We start from the raw sequence: 22,255 nt of genomic DNA on the forward strand, positions 1-22,255 counted from the left end.
TTTTAAGGGATGATTTCTCATCCCTTTCCTTCTGAAATTAAAGACTAAAACTTCATATAACCATATAAACGGCTTAGTTTCAAAGACAGAGAGTATCAAAGTGAAGAAAAAAATTAAAAAAAACATTTTAATTATTTTGAAATTTCGTATATGTTTCTTCATCAAAATAACTCGAATGAACAGTTTTGAAAATTGTTGGAAAAAATAAAATTTTAAATGACACCCTGTATCTTTGAAATTAAGCCGTTTCGGACATACGGTCATATGACATTTTCGTCCTGATTTAAAGTGTGAGAAATTATCGCTCTTAAAATCTTTTAATGTGTTTAGTACACACTCTGTACATACATGTCAAATTCTTCTTCTATTTTATTCCGAATTCTTAAATATTCTTTTATTTAATTAGTTTAATACAATATAATTAATTCAAGATTATATTTTCTACAAACAATCCAGAGATTTAATATTAATAATTGTAATATAACTACACATATATAATATAATTATTATATATAATATAATAACTATATATATATAACATAATTTAATTCAGTAACTTTAATGAGAACACTTTCATTCAAGAATATAAATAGAAAGGATTCTTATACTTCCCTATTGGATTTCAATCTCCACCGTGTTTCACAATAATGACACAAATCACGCCGCGCGTGTTTAATAGAATGTTAATCGATTATCGCGTCGCGACGGTCGGGGTTGCAGGGGGAAAGAGTCGATTATGCTACACGCGTTCTTTTTTGCGGCTGGCGTAACTTTCCTTTCCCGGCGCGCGAGGCGGCGTGTCGTTACGTAGACTCGTACAGACGATTCCGCACGCGAAGAGACAAGAAAATAGAAAAATCCCGGCAGAGCGAATCTCACTGGCGTGTACGTGCGCGTGTGTATACGCACGCGAGTAAGGATTACGACGATCGATAAGGAGCGTAACTTTCTTCCCACGAGAGAGAAAGAGGCACCGAGTCGGTCGCCGCGCGTTTCAATCGCGATTATTACGGCGAGTCGAGAGGAGGAGGCTGTAAGACTTTCTTCGCTTGGGTCCGCCGCGCGCGCCTCGTCGAGCCAACATGCGCCAACATACGCCGACCATTATTACCGCTTCGCTTCGTTAAAGTCTCCACGGCTGACGCGTCGTGTATGTATTCATATATATATATATATATATATATATATATATACACATACGCACGCACACAGGTGTGTAAATATGTGCATCGTCGCACAGTGCACGTTAGCATAAATAACGTGTGTATTTATCGCTAACGACGTTAATGCAGGTGTGCGGGCCAACGATTACGCTCTAGATCGCGCGGTATCGATTTTGCTGCGTGGAAATTTAGAAAGCGGCGACCGGCTGCACCGCGCGACTACCGAAAGCGCGTGCGTTGCAAGATTCTTTTATGTTGAAAGAATTCGGTCGAAATGCCGTTTCGAGATAGCTGAGCTATCGGCGGTAACGATAACGATAGCGTTGGTACATGGAAGCCATAAATAGTCATTGTTATGCTCGTTCTATAATTACGTAAACGTAGTTGTTGGTAGTTGAGTTTGTGAAAATCTATCAATCACAGTCGAATATTCTCCTCATATTTGATTGTTATCAGTTAATTTTTATGCTATTATAGAATGAGCATTATGTCGAATGCATGTTATAATCGAATCTTGTGTAACTTATTTAATAATGATATTACGGTAAGTAAGGAAGAAATAAAATGCTCTATAATTGCAATAAATAATTGACTTGCTTGGGTTACGAAATTTAATGTTAAGCAATCCTTACGTTAAATATTTAGGCAGCGATCGCAGATATAACCAGTTTTGCCTTTTTTAAGTTTTGCCTTCTTTTTATATAAATTATTGCAACGAAAAAGTTCCATACATACACAACATATAATAATAATAATAATAATGGAAAGGCGCAAATTTAACTCTCTTTCGGTCAAATTAGAGTCGATTTTTTTATTATAAATTCTGGTGAACAAATTTAAATTAGAGGTATGCGAATAGTTCACATTTGAATCGAATTGAATTACAATGGATTCGATTCGAATTTGTTTTCGAAGCTAAAAGAAAAATTTAGATTCACATTGTTTACATTGATAATTCGATTTCGAATCAATTATCTATTTTATATTTACTTCATTTAAAAGAGAGTCGTAATACCGATTAAAACTATAGTTCCCACTGCCATTCTAATGATAGAACGGATGTTTCATGGATTCCCGAATTATGGACGTTTATTTAAAAAAAAAAATCTGGAACATTATTGAAATACTATATTACTTTTAAATTAATTTTTAATGGAAGTCCGAGAAAATTTCATTCAAGTTCAATTCGTTTTCAAATAAAAAATTTTCGTTTCGATTCGATTCGATTTGATTTTATACGACCTCACATCTTGATTCGCATATCTCTAAATCTGGAAGAAATAAATATAAAATACACTCCGACTTTTATGAGAGTAAAAACTTGTTTAAAGCTTTCACAAGTATACAAGAATTTTTTTAAGTTTTTGTACAGGCCGGAGCAATAAAAATCCTTTCTGAAGTTTAGAGAATCAATTTGCTGACGGAAGGTGTAAAATTCCACATGGCCGATGGAGAGTTATAATTGTCCTCGGTGTGTTTTATGTTTTTCAAGCCATTACTTACTTTTCCAAGTTTCACAGTAATTGCATTAATGAAGAGTATCGTACGATTTAAATTTTAAATATTTTTTTTTGCTATCGTTCTTAATAATATTTTAAAGCTGCAACTTCTACGCAACGTGCGAAATTTCGAAATATTTATTTACATTCCATACTTTTCTTAAGAAGTCATACATATGAAAACCTTGAACCAGTAATTCTTCTGAAAGGTCACAATTTTGCATTTATAAATACTTTTCACTGCTTTTGTACGCGCGTGAATGTATGTCATGTCATCGAGATTCCTGATCCAAGTTGCCTTAATTAATCGGTAATAAAAAGTCGACTGGCCATGATAATCAGGCGAAAAAAGAGTCAACGGCGAACCATATTCGTATTATAACACGTATATGGTGTTTGTAAGGTCAGTCTTGTGACGTCAATTGACGTATATACGTGTGCCTCGCATGATTAATTCATCGTTATACCTCGAGATTCTTCTATGCCCGAACCTTGCCAAGCCTTGAAAGAACAACATTAACTTTCAGTTCTTAAAACTGGGCACGTTCCTCGCCTTCGATCGATTCGCTAGACCCGCTCGTCGTGATCTTTCCACGAGTTCGTCTCGTTCTCACGATTCATTCGCCGAATCGTGGATCTAAAGTTTAGACTCTAAATTATGCTTAATACTTAGAAAGTTTTGTTTATCCGACTATCACTAATATTATGGTCGTTCAGTATTATTAAGTTAATTTGTAAAATTAACGTATAGAATTTAGCTGCGATTTTGAAGACCATAATTTCGAAAATGTAGAGAATTTAAAAAAAAAGAAAAATATTGTTTTTCGTAAGGAGTTTTACGTAAGGAGAAATAAGAAAGAGATAAAATTCTTTTTATTTTTTACGGATATAAATAAACAGAAATTAGAGACATTTTACATTACATGATCCGCAGAATATTATTTTATAAAATATTGCAACACTGTTAAAAATGTCATGAAATTTAATGTACTTTTAAGTGTTACACAAATTAAATTCAATTTTATAAATTAAATTTAATGTAATTTAATGTATCTGCAACTGAAAAGTATACATGAAATTTAGTGTACCTTTCATAAAATTTTACGAAATTTAATATATTTTTTATTAAATTTTATATAGATTTGCATGAAATTTAATATAAATAAACATTAAAATTAAGTTATAACTTCATTTTCATTGACAACATTAAATATTTTTAATGTTTTTCTTCTTGAAATTTGCTTCCATTACGTGTAACGGAAGCAAATTTTTTTTTTAATATTGAAGTTATATACTTGAATGCATAACCCAGTATAATGTACGTCGATTGTCTTGCCGTCTTGTGATAATGTCGTCGAGTATGTTGCAAGGTATTCATTCGGTTTCGTGCGACTCAAATTCGGCATCATTAATTAAATTGACTTATGTTTCTTTTTTAAGATTGAGAACTTAGCTACAATTTTAACGAAGTAACGATTCCGAAAATGTAACGTTCTAAAAAGAAACATTGTTTTTCAACGTAGAAAGATATAAGAAACACATAAAAAATTGATTTTTTTTTTATTTTTAAAGGATATAAGTAAATAGAAATTGAAGACATTATGCAGTCTGCGGAATATTATTTTACAAAATATTGCAAGTACTTGAATGCATAATGCACATCGATCGTCGAGTGTATTGCGAGGTATTCGGTCTCGTGCGACTCGAATTTGTCATGCGAAGACATCCTTTCTCCTATAAGAACGAAGCTATTACATGACGACGAGGTCGCTTATTGCATATGCAGTCGATGCGCGTGTATGGTTGTCGACCACCGATTTCGCGTTTACCAGGAGAACAACATTTTGGAGCTGTCATGGTCTTCGAACAAGGACGATCGATATATTGCCCTTCTATAGGATGTTCACAAGATCATCGAGGCCGCTCTATCCCTCGAGAAACGTTTTAACAGGAAAGAATACAAGCAATGACATTTGTATATCAAATTGCAATTTCGTTAAAAGATGTTAAAACTTCTGACCGCGATGTCAGCGGGAACGTGTCCCAAGGCAACTCTGGTAATAAAAATTATCTGTAATCGTCCGTCCGCGCTTTGCCGATCGATAATTACACGCGATGCAATATCCGATGTCTCGAAGCGAATCGTGCAATTTTTCGACGGGCTAATAATACGCCCGTCTCTCTTCCCCTCATCTTCATCCCTGCGCTTCTCCTTGCGCAATCAATTGTCTTTGACATTCAATATTGCTGCAAAACCCGCGCAGTAGTTTTTATTCCCTTCCTCGTGAGCCGCGCCCGAAAGGGAAATCTAACGAGTGAAATATTAATTTTTATTTATTTATTTTTTCTTTCAATGTATACTGCATTTGAGATGCATTTTGAGACTTAAGCCTTGTTCACATGGACCACTCATGCCGATCATGTCCGCCGAACGTTGCAAAGTGCATGGAATCATTCGTTCTGAAGGCCGCGGTCGCGCCCCGCATATCATTCTACGTGACTGAAAACGCAAACGACTTTTTAGCCAAACAATTGGTCACACACGGCACACAAAGAGGTGTCGCAAGATCTCCGGGACAGTTGATTTTTACGCTTACGCTGATTTTTCACGTATAATCACGACAGGGAATGCCACGCGATTCTGAATTCAGCGCACTTGCGTAAACGTCCTTTGATAATGATCACGTGTTTCTTAAATATGACCGGGTTTTTGAATATATTACTTGGAAGCTGATTCGACGTATAGTCTATACTTTTTATGAATGGAGACCTGAATTCTAAGTCAGTCCAAAGTTTTGCATTAATCGTCAACATTAATAGTACTTTCTCCAAGCAAAAAATCTTACATAAATTAGGCGAGTGTATTTTATAACATGTATTCATCTAAAAATAAGAACACATGAGCTATAATAAAAAATAATATTTTGTGGATTTTTTTGAGGTTGTATATAAATGAAAAATCCTCTGACATTAACACAGAACCATTAAACAGCAGAATATTTTTTTGGTGTTATAATCATATATATATGTACATCGTTAATCACAATATATGGGCAATCTTTTTTGTTCCTTCAAACTTTTTGTAAAAAAAAATTATTCCTTTAATTTATTTTTTATGTCCCCTTGTTATGATTATTATTATTTTCATACAAAACAAAAATTTTACAAAAGAAAAGAAATATATGGACATATTTCAATATATAATAATATGTACTTATACATGTTCTTATAAAAAATTTTTCAGATAAAAATGTATACAGTTAGATATGTAGATTTAAACATAATTTTGTTTGGACCAAAATAATTATATAGGACACTCAAATTAGTTGATAAATGTTAAAACTTTTAGCAACACTTGTCATCAACTTAAATGTTTTACTTAATTAATTTAATAATTCAACAAAATTATTTTTATATGTATCTAATTAAATTTCTAGATTTTCAACAAAACGGGTCTTTCCTACATTTCGAAAAAAAATTACACAGATATAAAATAAATATTCTTTTTGCAGATATAAAATAAATAATTTTCGGCAATATTAATTATACATCTAGAGTCAGACGCTCGATTGTAATCTCGTAGGTATAATGCATATAAGATCGTGTACACTCAGGCTTCTCGCGTATGTCCCAATTGGTCACTCGCAGTTAACACGCTATTGTTTCACAGACGCAATGCACGGAATTACGATGTGCATCGCAACTGTACATCGCGCACCATTCACGAAGTTAGACGGCGCTAAGAAGGGAATGGAGGTCAAGTACTCGAAAACACATGGTTGCACGGTCGCAACACCTCGGAATAAGAGAAATTCCCTCGCTCGAGTTTACGCGACGGCGAGCAAAACGTGCAAGCTAGCAAGCAAGAATTACGGTTTCGAGGAGAAAAAGAAAACATAAGATATTATGAAAATGTTTGTTCGTATTTCTCATGAGAATGATTATTCACATTTTTCTCTACCTCACTTATTTTGACGTTACATTTACGTTACTTGATAGCACAATCCAATTCTGAAGATAGATAAAACAATTCACATTTTTACATGCTTAATCACAAAATACGTATTGCGTGGAAAAATATGGAATTAAATTGAAAAATTCAACAGCCCTGAGTTTTCTATTCTTCTAACTAGGAATAATGACTAAAAAGTCTGCATTTGATAAGCCGGATATGATGTAAGATGTGAACACTCAACAAGAAAAGAGAATGAAAACATTCCAGAGATATATTTGAGATCTAGAAAATTAATAAATTCGCTTCATAAATTTCGAGAATCATGATTATTTACGCTTCCGGTTTCACCTTATATTGCGATCTGAACACATCCGGTTCCGTTATTTCTTTCAATATAAAAAGATGCAACCGCAACCATGCAAAAATTATCATCCTGCGGGACTGTGAAGTAAATATGTGCTCTCGCGTGAAAAGCAGGAAAAGAAAAGTCGGAACAAACGGGGGTAAAGAAGGGGGGATAAGAATCCTGCATTTCTTCCGTCAGGTGCAAACGCGACTTTGCTTGGTTCTACTAGAAAGCGAGACCGATGTACTCGCGCATTGATGCATCGAGTGCCGATCAGCTTTCTTCCGCTTGCGTGTCGCGTAGGCGGTGGTTTTGTAATTTCGTTGTGAGGGACGAAAAGGAACGCGATATATCGACGTGTTAATGGACCCGCAGGCTTCGCGAATAAGGTTACCACATCTGAAAAAACCAGAGAGAAAAAAAAGAGAGAGAGAGAGAGAGAGAGAGAGAGAGAGAGAGAGTACACTATACATATACTTTTCAAAAGATGATGATTTGGGGATGGAAGAAGGATGTATAACTTTGTATGCCCTAAATATAGGTTTAATAAAATAAAAATTTTACAATGTAATTTTATTGACAAAAATCTTATTAATATAATTTTATAAATATAAAATTTTAATTATTGAACCAGAAGTTTAAAGCCTATTCTATAATTATGTAAGCGTAGTTGTAAGTGATTTGCAACTACGCTTATGCAGTTGTAAAATAGAGACTTTACGATCTCAAAAACAGTATGTACATGTATTTTTAAAAAAGAGTTCGGCTGATAACCCTGCTCGAAAAACAAATAACGTGAGAAAGACAAACAACGCAATTGACGACCATCGCACGAAGAACGTAAACGTTCTATGAATCTAATAAAGATCTAACAATAAGAGTTGTTAATGTATTTATACAGTAGCTGTTAAATGTAGATAATTATGCAAAAAATCGGTATATTCTATAAATGTATTAAAGTGGAGAGTATCTATATAGCTATTAATATTGAATTTTTATCTAAATTTATCTAAATTAATAAGAAATATTAAATATTGAAGAAATAAATAAATAATGAGAAATATTGAGTGATTTTTGAAATATTGAATTTACTTAAATTGATAAGAAAATTAAATGTATGTTTTATGTTAATCTAATGACAATTAATCTTGTGAGACGCTTTTCTGACACAATGTCGCGTGAAATTTATGTAATAGCTGGCCTTGCCATGAAAATTGGCACGTAGATGTTTATTGCTAAACAGTTATAATTGTCCGCAAGTGTGATATGCGAGAATCAAACAAAATTCACGATTTGATTAATGAGGTGAAGGTCTTGGCCATATTAACACTTTTTTAGGTAATAGCCAAAAAGGATAAATTTTTGAATTTTTTAATATTTCCTAATTTTTCGTGCGATCAAGGCATGAGAATATATCAAAAGATTTTACATAAATAAAATCAAGGATGTATGTTTAATTTAAAACATCAACAGATTTTACATTTAATTTAAACAGGTTAAAAAGTAAAAGTAATACGAAATTTAAGGACATAAATAAAAAATAATAAGATTATATATTTTATAATAAAAAAAAATAGGAAAGATATATTTCTTACATTTATACGTCTACATTTATAAAATTCCTCTGATGATTCTGATAGCGTTTTTGTCATCGCTTTTACGCATAATTATTTTCGATCTCTTCCACGTGGAATAATTAAAATTCTAATATATTTTTACGAGTCTTTTATCCCGAGTTTTCAATCCTTGATTTAGCATTACATCTTTATGATTAACCGGTTACCAGACACTTGCTTACCGCAAGTAACTGCAGAGCGTTAAGCGTACGGCCGCATAAGTGTATAAATAATAACATGCAATACATGAACGGACCGTACAGAAGGATAAATATTCACGCGAAAGGTGCAAAATGCCCACAACTGGTTTACATCTAGTGATTTTTTCTTAAACTCGTATCAGATTACGAGTTGACATTTACGATTGACGGTTGTTCGGTTCTATTTCAACCAATCAAATGGACTCGTTGCATTGTGCACTGAGAATCCCATTATTTATAGGTTTTTGTTCGCATCGCTTGAAATCTTCAAAAATGTTTGTACTTAAAAAGGAATAAATATATATATATATATATTCAGGCGTTGAAAAGAGAGAGAACGAAGATGCTAAATGCAAAAAGCAAGCATCGCGAAAGGATCGTATGTTATAAAAACAAGTAAAATGAAACAATAACCAATTTCGCTTTAACTAAATTATTTTATTGCATCAATCAAAAATTTATTTGCCCAAATAAGAGATCAATTGATTCAATTAAATGGGATTCTTATATATAGTGTAGTTAATTGAGATAGGACCGGGATAACCGATTAATCCTAATCGTCGATCCAGTTTGATATATATATACGGTCATTAAAAGAGACATAAAGTTTATCCCCCCGGGATATAACCGCGATATTATATGCGTGGCGGGAAGGAAGACGACCGTTTCAAGGAAACGCATAAGACATCTTTTTTTACAAAACCAGCTATCCTTGTTCCTTTTTGTATTTGACTCCTGCTGATCGAGTCGATCATTAGGTCGATAACCTCGATCGAAGGTCGTTAAGTCGTGACATAATTACATTCATGATTACCTCGAAAGATCGATCGTGTTACTTGTTAATTACTCCAGGTCTCCGGGATTGTTATCTCTGACACAAAGTGTAAAAATGAAGGATTATATGGAAAGAACCGACAGAAATGGAATAAAAATAAACGGAAGTTCCGTATTTTCGTGAAATAAATTAATTTTGCCGGTTCTATGCCCCCCTTCGACTTTTTGAATTGATTTCATGAGGATATGTAACTACAGGAGTAAATTCTTAAAACACGATGCTTTACGGTTCTTAAGGCTGCCGTTACTTCAGAAATACCGCATGAAATGACGAGAAACTTTTTCTTCTTTCATACAATGTACATCGAAATAAATTAATTTTGTACTTTGACTACAATGGCTACAAATATAACGAGAATTTTGAATTCCTTTCTATTGTATTTTTACTTATTTTAACATACTGAGCCTCATGATTTTTAATGCGAATTCCGTTCAGCGGAAAAAACCAAAAAAAGCAAAAAAAAAAAAACTAAGGAGCACTTCTAACTAACGGCAGTGACTCATCTTTCCTTCCTCTTCCTCAGGGGCGGCCGTTTCGTGCGGAGTCTTGCTAATAATCCTGGCTGCCGTCCTGGCGGTTCTATTTCCGAATCTTATCAACTTAATCCTGGACAAGGAGCTTACGATACGAGAGGGCGGACGCACGTTCAAATTTTGGAAGCAGCCGCCGGTCGTGCCACGTATGCAAATTTACATCTACAATGTGACGAACGCTGACGAATTTTTGAACAACGGAGAGAAACCAGCGCTGCAGGAGTTGGGTCCATACGTTTATGAACAACGTTGGGAGAAGGTGGATATCAAATTCAACGATAATGGAACGGTCACCTACAAAGTCAAGAAGACGTTCGTCTTTAATTCGGTAAGTTCTTGTCTAATTAATGGTACAGCAGTAATATTAATTGATAACTCTCGCTCTCTTCGTTTAAACCAAGTTTGATTTACATTTAGATATAGGTATATCAATATTGATCTTTTAATAAACGTTTAATTTCCGTGTTGAAATTATAATTATTTAAAATTTATATCTTTCCGTATTGAAATCGCAATTTTTCTAAACTTACATCATGTATCTTTTAATTATACAATAAGTCGTTGCTTTCAACAAAATATGAACATATAAATATTTAACTTTTTTATATAAGCATATAAATATTTATTGCTTAGCTTTCTTTTCACGCGAATATTTTCCAAGGTGATCCATTAAAACAGCTGAGACTGAGATATTCTTATTATAAGTAGCATTTGATTAGTATTCAAGATGCGCGTCTTTAACGCATAGGATGTATTACGATCTTTGATTGTTCGTTTATCCAAGAAGCACGAGAATAACGTCGGCTACTAAGAAAAAAAAAACCGGTGAATCCACGTTGAATGACAATCGAAGGCGTCACGTCGCCTCCGGGTTTATTTAAATCCGTCATAACCGCGTCGACTTGCGGCTGCACGGCTACTCTTGCTCGCGCATCGAAATCACTGCCGTAACTTTCTACATTCGACGTTTCAGAGAAACGTTTCTACGGCGTAGTCAAGTGTATTATCGTATAACTTGGCGACAAGAAAGACAATATGTACACGGACTATTTCTTGCTTCGAGAGAAAATTTATGGAAGAAAATATTTATTATGCGAATGCTGTGTAACGGTTCGCGAATTAATGTGGATTTTCATTCTTTGTCTGAACGGTCTCTGTTTCTTTCGCAAATTATTTTATTACCGTGCATTGTTACGTATTCTTTCATTTTCTATTATTATTTTTATTTTTTACTTAATTGTTTTTATTCGATTGCGCTGTTTTTCTATACACGCGAGATTTATACTTTGTGTAGAATTTTTTAAACTTTATATAATAATATGCTATTATTAACTTTTTATCGTATGTATGTGTATGTTAATTCTTAGTATACACGATTGAGTCATTCGTGTTCTGCATATTTCTTTTCTTCGGAAACTTGGAAGCATTAAGTAATTAGTTATAACGTTTACATAAAACTTTTTTAAATAAAAAATTAGTATGTCTTAAAGATACACTAATAGTGTGTAATTTGCTTATTACTAAATTAATTATTAAACTGTAGTTTTAATTTTGTCTGTTTGAAATTAATATAGAAACATCTATCGTGTGTAATAAAAGACCGAAAAATCATCGTACGTACTAAGGTTTAATTATTGTTAACCCTTATTCCTTTCTATTCTAAAATAGATTTTTATCGTATATTTATTCTTCTACAAATTTTCCCATTATTGCATTCAATCAGTCATGATTTTTCACTCGGTTAGATTTTCATTTTCTTTCTTTTCCCATCAAAATGTTAGAATCTGTCATCCGGTTCCGATGATGATTTGGTGGTCGTTCCGAACGTTCCTATGCTATCAGCTACCAGTCAGTCGAAACATGCCGCTCGTTTTCTGCGACTGGCAATGGCGTCCATCATGGACATCCTGAAAATCAAGCCGTTCGTCGAGGTGTCAGTCGACCAGCTACTTTGGGGTTACGATGACCCTCTGCTCAAGCTGGCCAAGGACGTTGTGCCCAAGGAACAAAAGCTGCCGTACGATCAGTTCGGTCTGCTTTATGGCAAGAACGCGACTGGGACAGATCTGTACACGATGTTTACAGGCAGTACTGATATCACCAAATTCGGATTAATGGACAGGTGGAACGGCAAGGATGCTCTCGGCCACTGGACCACGAAGGAATGCGACTCCATCATGGGCACCGATGGCAGCATATTCCCGCCTCATATCACGAAGCAGACCGTGCTCAAGGTCTTCGAGAAAGATCTCTGCCGGACGTTGCCGCTGGTTTATCAGGTTTGTGTTTTTGTTGGTCGTCTTTAATTATTCAACTGATACGACCAGAGGCGTTTGATCACCTTTTCAAACTCCGACTTAATCATTTTTCGAGGTGATAAAGTATGAAAGTAGGAGAATGTCGAAAAAAATCATTTCCGTTTTTTGTTTGCATAGTGTATGATTCTATATAATTTACCCAAGCAGAATAACAAATCATTATAATGTCAAAATGATGTCAAAATGACTCCAAAATGATTATTAAAATTTTGCAATCATTTTCGATTCATTTTAATGTCATTTTGACATTATCGTGACTTGTTGTTCTGCTTGGGTAATAATATTATAATGAATAACATGAATAAGTAATTAATAATATTAATATGTCGATCAATATCTTGATTAAATAAAATTTTTTATGCTAAAAACAAAGTTATTTTTTGCATTGTGAACCATGAACAATTAATATTTTTAAGACTTCAAAATTTTTGCTAATTTAATTGAACATTCCCTAATTGTTACGTTATTTGAATAAAAATATTGAAAATACCAAAAATCAGTAACATATTTTTTAATAATTTGGGTCGGCAATTTTAATTTTAATTTTATTTTTAATTTCGATGCGAAACTTGAATGGATTAGCTAAATATTATATAAGAAACATAAAGTTAATATGTTTCACGTCGCTTAGAGTTTTCAGTTTTGTTTTTAATTCCGCACGAAGAAAAACGTAAATTAATATGTGTTAGAATTTTAATAAATTTTATAGAATTAAAAGATCCATATAGAGATAGGCGCCCATTTATGTAAAATTTACTTTACTTTTCTAGAAAATGAACCATCGTATAGCTATACTATTAGATACTTTTTACATTTCGTAAAGTTATAAATTTTATGCTACTAAAGATTAAACTTACTTTATCAATGAGTATTTTTTACGCTGATAAAATTACTTTACTGCGCGGTAAAAAATTTAAGTGTATAAAGTCTCGAACTTTGTACATGTTTATAATCTTGAGAATAAAGTATGACTTCCTTTCTGAAAATAATCATTTGAATAAATTTATTATAATTGTAATATTTACCTTTTATATCTCTCGGTATTTTTATATTCAGAAACAAATAAAGTTTGTCATAAGTTTGGCAAAAATAACCAGAATATTTTTACTATACGATATATTCTTGTGAGACAAAAATTACTCAATCATTTTCTCCGTGTAAGCTGTGCTTTTACTTATTTAAAAGGGCGGTACTAATTTTACAAATCATGAATCAATGCCTTCAATAAAGTATTAACTTTGGTCTTCGCGCATCAAAGAAAATTTTGTTTTCTAGCGCGAAGTAATAGCCGCCGGAGGAGTCCCTGGCTACAGATTCGCCCCGCCGACGAATGTCTTCACCTCGGTAGAAAACATGGCGTCGCAGCAGTGTTACTGTCCAGCTGGACCACCATGTGCACCGGAGGGCACGTTCAACGTCTCCCTGTGCCAGTACGATTCGCCAGTTCTCATCACTTTCCCGCATTTCTACCTCGGTAAGTGTCACGTAATCTGCGGTTCTGGTCTCATCGACGAAACCTCATTTACAAATTACTATCGTAATGAGATTCGAGACGAGATATTTTTATTATATTTATTGGCAATTATCGTATTTATCAAAGTTAATTGCGATAAAGTCGGATGATATATCGGATGATATTGTATTTCGCGTCAAGATGCGAAATGATTGAGTAACACACAGCAAGTGTTGCGACTTGTTTTTGCTGTAATTATTATTATTATTATTATTCCCACGATTTATTGCGAGCAATTGCGAGCTCTGCTAATCGTGGAACGCGATGCACATCATCCGATACTTGACGTAACGTATCATATCATGAATATCTGACACTGTGAATCTAAACATCGTTTGGGTCGATCGTTACGCGATCAATCTCTTGCGTGTATGTAAAAGTGTATCGCCTTACATAAGCACAATACATAATTTGCCGGGAATTATTTTCTTAGCAGATTATCGCGATAAGTCTGTTTGCGTCGTATATGCAACATACCGTACATTTCCTTCCTCACGTCATCGACGCTTCATCTATGTGTCTGCGATCTCTCGTCATTACTTCCTAGTCGCTGTCAAGCGAACCAATTCTTCATCTTCTTGCGCCCACGTGTTTCCTTTTCTTTACGCAGAACAGGTAATCGACCGATCGACCGACCGACCGACCGACAGGCTGGCTAACGAAGATCGCTTACGTGCGTGCTAGTTTCGTAAGCGAGATCTACTTGTCGCGTCGCTTCCGGCTCTGTGCGACTATAACTAGAAGTTGGAGTCGGTCGAACAGTCTGTTACTATGAGACCTATTTTTCCTAGGCACAATCTCTTTCACGCATCCGCCGTGATTCTCCCACGAAATATTATACGAACTGTTCCTCTCGCATTTATCGCGCATATATTTTCGCATCGCGCAAACTTTTACTTTCAACGCTCCAGATTTTAGACGACGCTCCAATAGAAGTCTAGTTTCACCGTCGTGTGAAATCGTTCTCTCGTAAAATAAAATGCGCAAGATACTCAATTTCGTTTGTCTAACACAAAATTTAAATGAATGACTTCTTAAGCGAGAGAGAGGGACGTTTAAAAAAATCGATATTAACTGTCGTAATTAAATTTTTATAAATAAACTTTTTTTGTAATTGTTTATAAAATAAATGAACAATGTTATATTATTATATTTTTAAATGATTAATAATTACAAAATATAAGTCAAAAACTAATATAATTAATATAATATAACATTATTATATGAAATTATAATAACAATTACATCAAGTTACGAGATCACATTTTATTTTTTTAAATTGTATTTTTTTATTCTGTATTTTATGAATAATATCGGGATTTTTAATTAAAAAAACATAAAATTCTTTACAAAATTGAAAATTATATTTCACATTTATTATTTTTACTTATTATTTATATTTATTATTTTCACATTTAAAAAAGAGAGATAATTCATAATCATGTTCTTAGTTTGAGACCAAATTTGGGACTATTCCTCCTAATTTGGAACACCTTATACAAAATATGATACTCGATTTCATTCAAATAACACAAGACATCTTTAATGCAAATTCCTTTACGAATAAAATATTCTATAAATGACACCTATATCTGCATTCTTCGAAAAAAAGAGTACAACGATTAAATGTTATTTTATGTTAATAATGATATAAACGCTTGCTTTAAAAGTCATTTAATTATAAATGCGAAAATAATAAAGAGAAGTCGCGCGCGCATCATTATTTTAATTTTTTAATTATTATTTTAAAAAATGGAAAAGACGGATAGAATTCCATTTCTAGAATATCATTGCTTTTCTATTTATGCGTTTTGAAATTAAGAATCTTAAATATGGTCCTTAAACCACTCGACTGATGATAAAACGCCACTTAACTGTGGTGCATTACGTCCATTTTGTACGTGTAACCGCACGTGGTGACTTTTGACACTGCGAAGCAACGAAGCAATGTTATTATGTAAAGAGCGTAACTAGACTAATGATTAAACTGGCATCTCTGCTGATTCACGTCAAATAAACATAAACTAGTTTTACGAATTTACAAGATAATTTAATATCAAAAATCGAAGAAATTATATCGTAATTATTCATAAAAATGTGATGTTAATAGTAAGTTTAATTTTGTAGAAACAGATATAGATTAGATAAATAAAACATTTTTATTAAACATTTTTATTCTACATTCTAGGATAAATTCTCTAAGAATATAAAGAAGACAAAGAATAACAAATAAAGAATAAGCAAAAAAGAATTTTTAAACGTGACAGTAAGTGTAGTATGATAAAATAGAAGTTTGATAAAGAACAAAATATATATATAAATTAAGCAGAATTTTCTCGAATAAACGACGATACATAATAATATAAAAAAGTTAGATAGGGAACATATTATATACGCAAATTAATATGGCAATTATTATAATTTTTTCAAATTAATGGTGATATAAGATAACACGAGAGAGAGAGAGAGAGAGAGAGAGAGAGAGAGAGAAATAATAATAATAGCTTAATTCTGTCGAGTGATTTAGAACCTCACGTTGTTTACCTGTTTGATTGTTTTTTCAGCTGATCCAGCTTTACGGGAGGCTGTGACAGGCATATCTCCGCCGGATCCCGAGAAACATCAGCTGTACATTGACGTACAGCCTATAATGGGCACGGCTATGAAGGCGCGAGCGAGGGTACAAATTAATCTCGCAGTTAGCCAGGTGCGAGATATCAAGCAGGTCGCTTCATTCCCCGACATTATTTTCCCCATTATGTGGTTTGAGGATGTAAGTATATGATACTTTTTAATTATATCCAGCACTATTGTCATATAGATTTTATTAGATATCCTAATAGCACACTTTATCTGGGATACATCCTAGGGATGTCCTTAGGATGTTCAAAGGACTTACGGACATCCTCAAGACATCCTCTGAAGGTCTATGCTGTTAGAGTATCCATTGATTTTGTGTTAGTAATTATATAAGAATACTAATAATATAATATAATAATGCTATTTATATATGGTACGTAACATCACATGATAATTAATGCATTATGTGATATATTCATAATTACAGTATCCTTGATGAAATGAATCTCTTGTAATGATTGTTGGAATTTTTGATTATTATCTGTTGTTACTCACGATGTTGAAAAAACGCATTACATATCGGATTTGCAGTCAATTTTCTGCAAAATTTTAATTTGTGCTGAATAATTATGTATGAATCATAGGGTGTTTAGTGTAAATTATCACGCAGCAGACGTAGTTAAATGCTAAATGAGCACAGCGCGTGAAATTATAAATCCTAAATCTAGGATACACGTAAAAAATAGAGATAAAAACAGAGATACCGCTGTTTTTATAGTTGATAATCGCGCGTGTTGTTATAAATAAATTATCTATTAAGAAAATCAATTATTAAGTTTGCCAATGTAGTGAAAATTTTGTTAATTGCGCTAATGAGAGCTTCAACGTAAGTGAGAAGATGTTCGAGACTCGCTTATCCTCCTTAAGGGTCTACATATATAAAACACATAAAAATGAATAAATAAAAAGAAAATAAAAATATATTAAAAAAATATATTGGAAAATTCTTGCTGTGCTCATGTCAGTGTGCGAACCAACTTTACTATTGACTTCGAAGGAAGAATGGTAAAATGAGAGGAAAAAAGACGAAAAATGGCACGAAATGAACATTTAAAATGGAAATAAAACGACGCATTCATTGACAAAACAGGATTCGTGAATACCAAAATACTAAAGTATAACACGCTTCGGCACAGAGAAACGCAGATCGAGATGGATAAGATTTATAAGAGACATTAATTATTATTCATTAGCAATCGCATGAGAAGTGTACCTTCCAAATCTTGAATAATTGAGCGAGCCACTTCGATCAAATAAGCGTGACGCTCGTTTTGCGAATCGAGTTCTCCTCAAGGATGTTTCATTTGTTCCCTCTATAGTCTACGTTACTGACAACGGAACGCCACGTCGCTTACAAATTGTCGCCATCATCCTCGAGTCAGTTGTGCAGGTGAAATTTTCATCTCTGCCTCTTCGCAGTCTCGACAATGACGGGAACGTGCCTGCCGTTCGCCGTTTCGCCGCTCGGCAACGACGTGCGTTTGAATACCATGCACGTAGAGGAGGAAGTATTGTCGCACGCTTTTCGTCCATGATTCATATTAATGGAACTTGTCTCGACGTTGCTAATAAAGAGTTTGACGTTGTCCCCGCCGCGACGAGAAAAAAAGAAAAAAAAAAGAGAGGGAACAAACTCTCCGACTCTGAAAATTTTCTTTGTACTCAAGACGGCACATACTCGAGACTGCGAGGAACTTTGATTTGATCATCTTCAGAAACGTTCTCGCTGAAACAAATGTGAAAACGAAGATTGATCTTCTTGTTCCGAGGTTACATCTTCGCCGACAGCTTGCCTTAAATCAAATCCGATCGAATTGAATGTTCTTTAATTCTTAATACATAATGTATATTGCAGCCAATATTCTTCTTTTAATTTTATGTTTTTTAGTATTTTTAATTTAACTATTTATTTTAAATATTTCCTAAGTGAGAGAAATATCCATGGAATTAGCACACGAATATATCCATATTAATTGTGAGCATTACTATGTACAATACATGTATAAATAGAATGATCTAGAGTTTTATTTATTTTGACCTTAATGGACAGGACCAATATTATATATAATTATATATTTTCAAACGTTATGAAACGATAAAAGAAATCTCAATAAAAAAACCTTTAAAATAGAGAGAGATCACGCGATGAACATGTTATGCAGAATTATATAATTATAAGATTGGCCCTATAAATAATTAAATGCTTAAGTGTGTTGTAAGGCAGAGAAAAATACATGATTTGAAAAAAAATTTTTTACCGAAATGTATAATTAGTGGCGACAAGAGAAATTTTTTAAAATAATTCGGCGATCTATTCAGGTTAATTTTTTTAACAACAATAATTAATTAATTTTTTTAACAATAATAAGAAACACACACAAGACCGATTATATCAAATATATAATTAAGTCAATTAAGGCCCGGTTCCACCCACGTAAGATAATCTTGATTTAAATATTGTTATTTTTTTCTAATTTTGAAAATTAGAAAAAGATACAGAATAAATTCAGATTAAAGTTGACCTTACATTGATAGAATTAATGCTTGAAACTTCTAATTCTTTGAAAAGTAAAGAATTAATTGAACCAAGGTTAAAATTAAATTACATTGGTAGAAACTGCCATAAATAAGAGAAGCGCCATTTACGGTCAAAGTCAGATGTTAGAATAAAGTCCAATTGCACCAACGTTACTTTGACTTTAAGCAAGGCTTAAAATTCTTTCTCTCTTTCTCTCTCTCTCTCTCTCTCTCTCCCTCTCCCTCTCTCTCCTCCCTCCCTTACTTTCCTTTTTTTTCTCTCTAAAGTCAAAAGAGAAACAGAGAAGGAGAGAATTTTAAGCCTTGCTTAAAGTTGAATTAACAATCGAACTTTGTACACTGTTTAAATACATATGTATTATTCCATTGATCTTATAAATGGCGCTCTTCTTACTTAGCTTTTCTTTCTTAATTTTTTACATTTAAGGATAGATGAATTAAACAGAGGCATTTCTTTTTTTTTTTTACAAAAGCTACGTTTAGCAAAAAGCAGCTTTGAAACTGTTGTAAAATTCTCTAATATGATTAATCTTACCCTTAGTTCCTTATTAGATCTAAATGTATAAACCAATCATATAAAAGAATTTTTACAATAGTTGCAAAGCAGGTTTTTCTTGATTATTGAACGGAGCCAAATCCAGTCCCGATATCAATAACATATTTTTCTTTTCTATTGCACAGTGCGTCGACGAACTACCCCCAGAGATGCGTTCTCTGCTGAAGTTAGCGGTAGAGTTGCCACCAGTGGCCCATGCTGCGGTGTCCGGCGCCCTAGCCGTGATCGGCGCGATCGTCCTGCTCGGCGCTCTCATGTGCCTGGCGCGCGCCGCCAAGCGCCAGGAGAAGCTGCACCTGAGCAACCCATTGCCGGCGAACGCGACGAGCACCAAGACCGGTCAGCTGAATCCTGCTTTCAGCAAGTAGAGTCCAACCGGGTCACAAGTGAGGGAATCGAAACGAGTGCGCGAGTGCTCGGAGTTCCACCCCGCGAGATGAGTCGCGCGCCGGGTAGCGTGCGAGTGTACCCTCTCGCGAGGACTTGTACGATAATCTTACTTATCTTATAGGCGACGGGCATGTGCTTTATATTTCTCGATTAGGATTTCCACATTCAATTTCGCAAGAGAGAAAGAAAAAGCGGAACAATCTTAGACAACGAAAAGTCCAAAATCGAGATATAAGGGCTTCCGTTTTCACGTTGTAAGCATCAATTCTCATCCTTGTTAAATATCAATGCCCTATCAAATATTAAATAAATAATGCTTACAAGCGCTGTAAGTGCAAAATGGAATGCATCCAAGATATGTCTTTAAAATGTTTGTAAGACATCTTACGTCTCCTTTTTGGATGTGTTGTCTGGGATAAGTTACGTCATTTTGACATCAGATAACATTATTTTGACGTTCAAACAAATCGTAAATGATTGAAAAGTGACTTTTAATGATTTTGAAGTTATTTTGGCATCATTTTGATGTCAAAATGACATTGACTTATTCTATTTGGGAAGAAAGGAGAGAAAAGATGGAGAGGCTGCCCAATGAGACACGAATTTTATCGGGTCGCATGCGGACAGTCGGTACATTAAATTTATTTATATTACGTGTGTTTCTTCTCGGGATGGTGTTTTGTTAGACGGTGTTGAGTCGCGCGAGTACAAATTAATCGCGAGCAACGGTCGGTGACGAATTCGAGATCTGTGGAGTAGACGTTGTTTCTCTTATTGCTCGAGACGTAATTGTGACGAATCCACAGATCTTTCCTTCGTGAAAGATCGAGTTAAAAATTTGAGTTGAAAAAAACTCGGAAATATCTGTGAGCGAATTTAAAATCTAGGTCTTCCCGATGAAAACATTGCGAAAGATCCGCGCTTTGTCGCGGGTTTTTAAATTTCACTATTTGACTTCTTAGCTGATAAATTAATCGAAAAATAGAATTTTATGTTTATATTTAGATTTATTTTATTTTACCTTGACATTATCATTATGGAATGGGCAATTAAGCTGACGAATTTTTTACTATAATATTTTTTTACAATACTGCACGGAAATAAGAAATTGAAGTCGAGTCATTGCTAGGGAAAACTCGGCGATTAGGATTTATAATGACGCAACACCGTTCTTTTTATTAGGATTATTAATATTAATAACGAGCTGCTCTTTGCTCCACACGATCGAATTGATCTTCAAGGATCATCGTTTAATCGTGCGAAGCAATTATCGCTGCGAACACTGACGTAAAGGATGAAGGATGAAATTGTTATTCCGTCCATGCCGTTGTTCCGAGGACAAGCTTCGTTCACGACTTCAATTTGGATTGCACGAGCGTGTTTGCGACGAGTAGTTTTGTGCAATCGAGACGCAGCAACAGCGGAACGACAGAAATCTTTTTTTCTGTACATAGAACCTGGCCGTTGTCGTCTACCGATTGTAATTATCAAGATTGTACTATTTCTCGTTATTCGTTTGTACATGTATTATTATTATTATTATTATTATAAATAATTATTAAACGTAGATCATAATTAGATTTAATAAATAAATTACTTTTGTATGATAAAAATCAAAAGATACCAAATTGCGCGCGAGCGTGAGAAATCTGGTTAATGGTGTCAACGTAATCGTTATATAGTTGGATAACTATACTCTTTCTCAACCTTACTAACTCACACGCGTATGCAAACTCTATGAAAAAGTAGAGTTTTACAATCTATTAGCTTGCTGCAAAAGATTTAACGTTTTTTTTTTCCTATTAAATAAGAACGAAGCTGAAGTTTCTTAAAAAGTGAAAACTTCTTTTTGGAATTTAATAGTGATAATTTCTATTGGATTTTCTGGAAATTATGCTTTTCACTTATATTTTGATAAATATAAATCTTTTGCACCAATCTGATATTTTGATTTAAATTCCAGATATGAAAGAAGGAGAGAAGAAGAAATAGGAACTCTTCAACTCTGATTTATTGCTCACGCCTTATTCTTATACGTCTCTTCTCTTTTGTCCTGGAAATTTTCAAATGTTTTCGAACTTTTTTTCACCCTTTCGCGTTCCTCTTGCGTCCGAGGAACAGAGAGGATTAGGGACTCATCCGAGAGATGAATG

General features: G+C 33.8%; 1 protein-coding gene across 2 annotated transcripts in view; it reads left to right on the top strand.

The window, feature by feature from the left end:
* The window catches only part of LOC108750205 (scavenger receptor class B member 1), a 39,740-nt gene extending 18,158 nt beyond the window's left edge, over nucleotides 1-21,582 (top strand). For both annotated transcript variants that reach the window (XM_018489523.1, XM_018489514.1), the window contains 5 exons: nucleotides 10,138-10,475; nucleotides 11,929-12,426; nucleotides 13,741-13,939; nucleotides 16,543-16,751; nucleotides 19,838-21,582. In XM_018489523.1, the coding sequence (XP_018345025.1) occupies nucleotides 10,138-10,475; nucleotides 11,929-12,426; nucleotides 13,741-13,939; nucleotides 16,543-16,751; nucleotides 19,838-20,080 (1,487 nt within the window). In that variant the 3' untranslated portion in view covers nucleotides 20,081-21,582. The remainder of the gene's footprint in view (nucleotides 1-10,137; nucleotides 10,476-11,928; nucleotides 12,427-13,740; nucleotides 13,940-16,542; nucleotides 16,752-19,837) is intronic.
* The last annotated feature ends 673 nt before the right edge of the window (nucleotides 21,583-22,255 follow it).

This window comes from Trachymyrmex septentrionalis, unplaced genomic scaffold (assembly GCF_001594115.1).
Source record: "Trachymyrmex septentrionalis isolate Tsep2-gDNA-1 unplaced genomic scaffold, Tsep1.0 scaffold11, whole genome shotgun sequence".
Lineage (NCBI taxonomy): Eukaryota > Metazoa > Arthropoda > Insecta > Hymenoptera > Formicidae > Trachymyrmex > Trachymyrmex septentrionalis.